The sequence below is a fragment of the Excalfactoria chinensis genome, chromosome 5 (assembly GCF_039878825.1).
Source record: "Excalfactoria chinensis isolate bCotChi1 chromosome 5, bCotChi1.hap2, whole genome shotgun sequence".
In the NCBI taxonomy this organism is placed as follows: domain Eukaryota; kingdom Metazoa; phylum Chordata; class Aves; order Galliformes; family Phasianidae; genus Excalfactoria; species Excalfactoria chinensis.
Window position 1 is genome coordinate 37828690 of NC_092829.1, and position 8872 is coordinate 37837561.

Genomic DNA, 8872 nt, shown 5'->3' on the forward strand with positions numbered 1-8872 from the left:
CCGTGCGGCGGTGAGGCGGGAGCGCGACCCGGTGGGGTGAGGAGGAGCGGCCGTGCCCGCCTTCTTCCTCCCGCTCCCTGGTTGGCGGCGCGGCCTGCGCCGGGCGCGAGGAGTGCGGGGCCATGGCGCAGCGGCGGACGGCGGCAGAGAGCGCCCGGCACCAGCGGCTTCTGGAAGGTCAGCCCGAACGGGCGCGCAGCCGAGCGCGGCTCGAGGGTGGCTCTGCCGGCCGGGCGGTGGGAACGCTGGGGCGCTTACGGGCCGGCGGCGGGGAGCGGAGCGTTCGTTGTACGGCGCTCCGACGGGAAGTGAGAGCGGTTACAGCGGCAGGAGATGCGGTCCGCGTTCCGCTCTCTTTTCCTTGCTGTCGTCGTTCACCTGGTGAAGGTGCGGCTTACGAGCCCAAGAGCCGTGCGGGCGCGGCGCCCTCGGCCTCGGCGCGGTCAGCGTGACCTCGCGGTGCGCGGGGTGGCTGCGCTGAGCTCCGGGCGCTGGGCACGGCTGCGGGCTGGCACGGCCGGCTCTGCGTCCTCCGTGTTTCATCATCCTGCCCTGCGTTGTGAAACGGCGGCAGGCTGGGTGCTCGCCTTGGTGCTTCCTCAGAGCGTGGCTCCTGAATTGAAATAATAGCTATTGACTTTAATTATATCTAATTTCAGGAAAAGCTCAGGCAGAAGGTGGATCAGCTCGAACATCTCTGCTTATTTTGGTGTCCGTCTTCACAATAGCTGCTTTCTTTATGTTCCTGGTATACAAAAATTTCCCACAACTCAGTGAGTAAGTATGCCACTCCTTTGCTTTTCAGCCAGTATCGAATGATGAAGGAGCCCACGTGTGGCTAAGTGGCATTTAAACTGTTGTAAGTTAACGATAGACATCTTTAATTTTTGTAAAGGAGATTTGAGTGTCATTTAGGATGTCAGAATGCAGAATGTGTGAATACACAGTGATTGCAGAGAAGTTGTGCTTGACCCAGGGGTTTCTTTTGCACAGCTGAGTTCGCAAGCTTTAGGAAGTTACCACTTACCCCTTCAGCAGTGGCAGCTCTGCTCTTAACCTTCCCCAGCTGAGATAAAAGACATGCTTGGCTAGGGCTGTAAATAGTTTGGCAAGATAGAAGCCTGCATGTCTTACAACTTTCTTCTTTTCTTTTAGTAGTTAATTTTCTGTGTGATTAACTTGCTCAGCAAGTTCAGTTTCAACAGTCCAGTCGCTAAGTCTGATAAAGAGGAAGAGAGGACACACAACTGTGCTGCCCAGGGTTGCACCAGGTGAAGGTGTGACATAAGATTTCACTCTTAAAGCTTTGTTTGCTTGTGAGGTGACCCTCCGCTACTGTTGCTGCACTTCCAATGTTGAGGCCTTAGCATTAAGGCAGTTACAGTTGGCTCAAATGCTGGCTGCTGGTCAGTTGTCAAAAGCCAGGTTGGAGTGATGATTTATTTTTAATCAGTACTTGGTAAGGAAAATAAAAATGCTAGAAATAAAGGGAGGTATTGTAATGAATAGAAAATATGGCTAACACATTGGAAATGGAGGGTTTCTCTAATTCAAAGAAGCATAAATATTAGATAGGTTCGTGCAAGAATCTTACCACAAAAGTAGTGATGCATTTTGTTTGTGGAGGTTGTAGTTCAGTGTTTTTATCTATATATTCAACAAGTAATTTCATTATGCTGTTTAGATATATCTCATACCGTGCTGCTTTCTTTTCTTCCAGAGAAGAAGGAAAATGTATAAAGATTCCAAGAGATATGGATGATGCAAAGGCCTTGGGAAAAGTCCTGTCCAAATACAAGGACACGTTTTATGTTCAAGTATTGGTGGCTTATTTTGCCACATACGTTTTGTATCCTTTCTCTGACATGAAAATATTGTATTTTTTTCTCTCTGAAAGAGAAATGAAAAGTACAAATGTGCCTATAAACTTCCTGATCTGGAGAGGAGGAGGGTAATGTGTGAAGATACGTTAACAGGACAAGTCCCAGAACCTTTGAACTTATGAAAACAAACAAGTGGAAACCCTACATCTATATGTTTCTGTATGCTTATTAGATTGTAAGAGAGGAGTAAGTAGAAAGAACAACGTGTACTATTTACTGCGTGTAAATAGGTATGTGATTTGATTAGGATTTGCTTTCAGCTTCATCTGTGCTATATCTGCTGCGGACAGTATTTTAATTGCATGAGTCTTGGTCTTCCTTCAGCGATACGCTGTCTTTAAATACAAACTGCACTGCCAGGTAGAAATGCCTGAATTTGTCTTCCTTAGACATCAAGAAGTGTTGCCTAAGGGTTGCTTGCAGAAGTTCTTAAATCATCCCTCAGAGAAAGAATTCCCATTTTAACGTTGCCTTTTATCTCTGCAGTGACCGTTTGAAACAAAACTCTGACAAAAAAGACAAAAATGAATCTCTTCATTTTAGAGAGCTGGATTTCTGAAGTACTTCCTGCCTAGTGAGACACAAAGGCTATCTGTTGTGTTAACTTTTTCCCCCGAGTGCTGAATGTATTAATCATTAAACACACTCTTAACTGGAACACTTAACTAAAGGTTAATAACTTTGAGAAGGCCGAAAAGCTCTGTAGGTGATCTGTTGCAATAGAGTTTCTGTAAGTGAGAAAAATCAACTTTGGATGTGCCAGTATTAATTATCCTCTAGCCCATTCCTTCTAAGGTTGGTTCTCAGGTAATAAGATTATGTTTGAGGAAAGCCAAAATGTTAGTTAATAAATAAAGTAGAACAGATTTGGCCTTGTATTGCACTGTAGTATGAGCTGATGCGGCAGCAAAAGCTTTCAGCTATGTTAGCAACAGATTTAGTTGATAAGTTTGCTACAGTGATCTCAGAACCTTGACACTTAAAAAGAGCTGTGCTGTCTGTAATGGACTTGGTATCAAGGAATGCTCTTTGACTTTTCAGTATTACAGTCAGTCCCTTGAAGTTGCTTGTAGATGTAGGGCTCTGTGACTCTACAGGGTGGCTGGGATCTCCTTATCAATAGTCAACAATGTAAAATCACAACTGCATTTCCTGTAATCTTACAGTAAAGCTCCAGTGTCAAAGGTGACACAGAGATGAAGAGATGTACTGCATCTTTTATTTATTTATTGACTTATTTTTATACCTGTCAACCATGTATGTATTCCTTGTTTTCCTGTGCGTGGGCTGTTTGTGCTACTCTGCACAAATATTTTGATATAAGGATCTTTTGTGGCCATACGTATTTATACTTATGCTTTTCTGGAGTGTGGTATATATATACTGACTTGAACAGTGAACAGATTTCCTTAACTAAGATGCATCTAGCTTGCAAACATTTGCTATCCCCGGGTCTATATTTCTCAGTATCCTGTCGGGGTTTCTTTATCCCTTTCCACTGGCCTTATTTCTGGTTTGTCTGGTAAGTGTGGAAAACAGTCTGGAAGGGTGTATATTTTTATCCTCTTTTTTTTTTTTTTTCCCCTATCAGCTTTCTGTTTAAAACAATCACAGGCTGAATGAAACTGTGCTATACTTGAGTCTCCAGGAAATAAAAGAGTTCTTGCTAAGCTTTGTTAGGAAGGATGTTCCCCACAAAACTCACTGCAGCCCTGGATGATGATCCAAACAGCTGTTTGTCCGAGTTTTATTAATAATGGAGGCAGCTGAGTATTAACTGGCTGGAGAGTTGCCTTTACTTCAGATGTTTAGCATCCACCAGAACACGCCTGTCATTTTAGAACATAAGTACTGTGTTCTTATTCGTGTGCTGCAAAACATACTTGTTGCTAAATTGGCTTAGTTACCCCAGAAGTTTAACTTACAAAATGCTACTGACGAGCTTGAGATGTCATAGTGAGCCTTAGAACTCAGGAACTACATAAATGAGTAGGTATGGGGAGAACTAAGGTGATGATATTAAGTTTGAATCTCTTATAAATTATGTTATGCCCTTTTTTCTGCTGGGTTTTCATTGTTTGGAGTCTTAAAAGTACAGAAACACTCAGTAGTAACTGATAAGTAATCAACATTGGCTGCTTTGTGTTGTTACTGATAAAAATGTCTTGGAATTAAAGGAACTGTCTTGTGTCAACAGAATTCTTATGGAACAGGCACACAGAGCTCTTCCTCATTAGTGGAGGACTGCATTGAAGCAGCCTGTATCCAGACAGTGTAGCTGTGGGGACGCAGGGCTAATATTAATCAGAGCTTCACTGCCAATTTGTTGGTTTTTGTGTTTTCTTTTTTCAGTGCTCGGGACTTGGAGCTTCGTTCTGCTACATGCTTTCATACTTAGTGGGACGGCCTGTCGTGTACAAATACTTAACGGAAAAAGCAGTAAAGTGGTCAGAACAGGTAAAGTTCCTGAATAGGCTGAGCCTTCTGACAGAAAACATGTAGTAGAGTAGGATGGAAGTTAAGAGGATATTTTGCTCATACACCTGCAAGGAAAGGATTCTGATCCCTTTCTGGCAGCATGCCCTTACTTCCTGGGTAGGATGCTAAAGCCAGTCTGCGAGCAGAGGAGACTTTGTAGTCCTGGTATAAGGAGCTGGGATACACTTGAGGATGATGTAATGGACTGCAAGTAAGATATAAGGAGCAACTATGATGGTTGCTCCTGGGTGATGTTAATCCTAGGCATTACAAAAAAGGGGCAGACAGCCTTTTAAGACTTCTGGCAACAGCTGGCTGATGAACTTCATACCCATGACCAGGGTAAGCTTTCAGGCGAGGAATGCAGCTGTTTTTCAGGTTTGACTACAATTTAGGACGGGTGTGATGAGGAAGAAACTCTGTTGCTAGTTCTGCAGAGGCTTAAGGAGCAGGATGACAAGATGGTAGTGTGTGTTGGACCACAGTTAGGGAAAGGTTGCTAATGTTAGAATTAGGCCTGCTGCTGTGCTGAATTACCTGTGAGCTGATTGAGGCACACAATCACCATGCTTTACCATGGGCTGGTATTTGCAGAGAAACCATGGTACTCGGTGATAGTGATTCACCAGTGACTGACTCATCTTTTAACTCATTTGTCTGCAACTTCTGAATTTGTACAAAAGTTGCACAGAACATCTTAAAAATTCCTTAGTAGTAAAATCATTGATTTATTTTTGATGCACAGACTTAACTGATTCTTTTATTTTCTCAGGTTGAGCGTCACAGAGAACACCTCATTAACTACATAATATTTTTGAGGATAACACCGTTTCTCCCTAATTGGTTTATCAATATAACATCTCCTGTAATAAATGTGCCACTAAAAGTATTTTTCATTGGCACTTTTCTAGGTAAGGATTCTGAGTAGTGAACTACAGGTTAGGGGCACCCAGAAGGAACGTTATTTGCTTTTCTTTATGCATTGTTCAGTGGAGATCACCACCTACTGGACGACTGAAAGATTACATGAGGATATTTGTTGTTCTTCGATGGGTTGCAGCTTATACCATCAGAAGACTTTAGTCTTGAAGATTAATCCATTGTAATAGATGAGGTATTACAAATGCAGGCTGATTACTTAAGGAAACATACATTGTATAAACACTTTTCTAGTAGTAATTTGTGTTGTTCTACTTGAGTGTGGTCACGTGAAGACATATATGACTTTGGTCTGAAGGATTGTTCCTCTCCTTCCTATGCATTTTGTTTATCATGTGTCTTCCTAAGAGTAAATAGATAACAAACGTAGTGCTAAGCGTGTACTTTTGTCTTTTTAATTGGGTTAGAAAGTAACTTACAAACTTTTTTTACTAGTGTAACTAAGACTGATTGGTAGAGACATCTTGGATCTGCACAGTCTAGCATAGTTATATAAATATATGTATTGTTTTCAGTGCTTTAATTGGCATTAAGTAGTATTGAAAATAGCATAAACAGGTATTGATATGGGATTTTCTTTGAGTTTTATATTTGTATATACTGCTCTTTAAAAAAAAACAAGTCAGTGAAGTCTGAGGTTTTGATGTTAAAGGTTGGATGACTCATTTATGATTTTCTTTCCACAAAGCTGCTTTTTCTTTCTTACTTATCCTACCTTCTGCTTTTCCCTTCTAGGTGTGGCACCACCATCTTTTGTAGCCATTAAGGCAGGAACAACACTATACCAACTTACGACAGCAGGGGAAGCTGTTTCCTGGAACTCTCTCTTTGTTCTCATGGTTCTAGCCATCCTTTCTATCCTACCAGCTCTCTTCCAGAAGAAACTGAAACAGAAGTTTGAATAATGATCAAACTGGACCCGAATTTCCCATATTTCATCTCAGGATCAGCACTTCTGATATTTGTATATTTGCTTTTCTATTGGCTCATAAGCGTTTTAAAGGGAAGTTCGTGATGGTAGGAATGTCTTTAAATGAACACGTGGCCTGGGAGAACGGTGTTCAGAAATGTACTGTGTTTTGCTTTGGGGAGTGAGGATGGTATGTGTGGCCCTCAGGATGAGGGAAGTGAAAACACATTTTGCTCTGATGATATGCAGAGCAGAAGTTGTAGATATGAGCTACAGATTGCTTTCTAAAACTTGCAAGAAGAGAAAAGAAAATCCCTTAATTATTTGCTCAGATTTTGTAACATTCTCAACATTTCTGTAGCCTTGAATGTGGTCTGATCTGAGCACACTTCTCATCAACAATATTTTTGTTCTTTCTGGAGTTCCAAAATGATAGCGTAATATAATAACGGTGCTCACTCTAACTTATTTTTTCTGAATTGTCATTTAACTACGGTAATACGTTCACCCTGATCATTTGCTTCTATTAGTGCTGTATGGATTTAAATACTTGAACCTATATCTGCTTTACTAACTGGATTAACGAAGGCAAAGTGTCAGATCATTCTGTCTCATTCTAATTTTTTTTTGGGAGGGAATGTAAGAGAGCAGGTTAGAATTCTTACTGTGCCCAGCTGATGTTGAAGTTCTAAACCAACTTTTTTAATGTTCACCTTGGCAGTATTTCACTTGCATACATTTATCCTGCAAATTCGAGAAAATGATCGTATTGATATAAAACATTAATTTCACGTGAATTAAGAGTATATATGTGTAGTGTATTACTAACATTTCTCAGGCGTTATACAAAGAATATGAAATTTTCCATTGTAGCTCAATTGGCTAGGAGCACCAGGTACAGTTGGTGCAGTTCTTGTAAAATAGCTGGTTCCAAATGCTCTTCAAAGCATCAAGGAACAGAATTTGGTGAACATGCATAAGATTAGAAGGATGATTCCATTCTCTGGCCATTCAGTGACTGGCAATGGACAACCAGCTACAGTTTATCTTAAAAAAATATGCACATATATATATATTCAAGGTATGTGATACCTCGCCTTGTATGGTTGTAACTGTTGTATTGTCAGCGTAATCCTGTAAAATGAGGCCCTGATCAGCAAGGAACTTGGGTACGTGTTTAAGTTTATCCTACTGAAACCAGTGCTGCTTACCAGCTTTAAGTTTCTGCCCCTGAAGTACCTTGCTGAAACGTGAGTTGGCATGTTAGCATATGCTCCAGTTCAACGGTTTACTTGTCTATGTCCTCACGTTAACTCATCGTACAATGGATCATTTGAGTTGTAAGAGAATAGTTCTGTAAATGGGATAATGTGAAAGGTGCTGGTACCTTTTTAAAGAATTTTGTTCTTTTTGTAACATAATGTTGATTGACTCCATTTTATTGCAGTATTACATGTAAATATATAGTAAATACTGATGAACTATTTCTGTCTTTTATTTAAATCTGGGTTTTATATAGGAAAAAACTGATTTAACTTCTGTTTACAAATTTATTGTGATCATTTAGCTTCAGGAGTTGTACTCTTATTTAGAATTTACTCTAAAAGTATACTTTGTCATTTAAAACTTAATTTTTTTTTTCTTTAATTGCTGTGATTCTAATCTCAGAGCTCATCTATCTAGAGTATTTGTTCCATAATAAATAATAGCTGCTGTGAGCCAAGTGCCCACTGGACTACTGAGTGTGAAATAGCTGTAGATATACAGCCTCTTCATCTGCATAGGTAATTTTTCATGCAGCTTAACTCAGAGTAAATTACATGTTGCCCTGTGGCTTTTCTGAAATTTCCTCAATTTTTGTTATTAACAGATGCTGGTTGAGAATTCCTTCAACACTACATGAAATTGTTTTGATGGAACCTTGACACTAGAGAAGGAATGAACTTTGTTTTGTATGAATCATGCTATTGCTTGGCACTTACTATTGAGTTATGTTTCACTGTGTAGATGGGATCAGGCTATGATACTGAAAAACCTGTTTCAGTTGTAGGCAAAGTTCCCAACACAGTGGCTAAAAGCCTTAAAACCTTAAAAAGGATTAAATTAAGGTTATTTCCTTAGTGCTTTTTCTTTCTTTTTCTTTCTTTTTTTTTAAAGCCTACTCCTTCCATGTTTATCTTCAACATCCAATGGCCTCAGGCAGTTCCCTATCCTATGAGGACTACTGAAGTAGCTGTGAAAAGGGCAAAGAAGTGCTGTGTTGTGGAGTAAGGTACCATGCTGGACTCTGTGGAACCCAGCCAGTAGTCTGAGAGATAGCCATAGCACCCACCAGATGTAAACTGTCAAATCAGGAAGGTATAGTTGAGTTAAACTATGAAAATATTAGAGATGACCTGACTTTGACCTGTTTATCTTCTGGAATTCTTTTGTAAATGATATCGGCATGACATCCTTACTAAACGCCTCTTGCCATTTGATAATAAAGCTATTATATTAAATTTGAAATATTGTATTTTTTGAGTATGATGAAATATGCTGAACTTTCAACTAGTCTAAAGTTTTAATCTATTTAAAAAGGGTGAGTTCTTCTTGAAGTGCTATTTTTTTAATGACTTTGAACATTAAACTGAACTGATGATCACGACCGTGGATGGGATTC

General features: G+C 40.2%; 1 protein-coding gene across 1 annotated transcript; it reads left to right on the forward strand.

Annotated features, from left to right (window-relative positions):
* TMEM41B (transmembrane protein 41B) lies at positions 1-8872 on the forward strand. Its single transcript, XM_072337592.1, has 7 exons — positions 1-177; positions 660-777; positions 1721-1849; positions 3312-3405; positions 4236-4340; positions 5134-5272; positions 6036-8872. The coding sequence occupies exons 1-7, from the start codon at positions 123-125 to the stop codon at positions 6203-6205; spliced, it is 810 nt and encodes a 269-aa protein (XP_072193693.1). The 5' UTR covers positions 1-122; the 3' UTR covers positions 6206-8872.

Excerpts from the sequence above, each read along its gene's own strand:
- TMEM41B (XM_072337592.1), top strand. The coding sequence starts at position 123 with ATGGCGCAGCGGCGGACGGCGGCAGAGAGCGCCCGGCACCAGCGGCTT. Across the intron at positions 178-659 it reads GCACCAGCGGCTTCTGGAAG|GAAAAGCTCAGGCAGAAGGT; the intron begins GTCAGCCCGAAC and ends ATCTAATTTCAG. Across the intron at positions 4,341-5,133 it reads CAGTAAAGTGGTCAGAACAG|GTTGAGCGTCACAGAGAACA; the intron begins GTAAAGTTCCTG and ends TTATTTTCTCAG.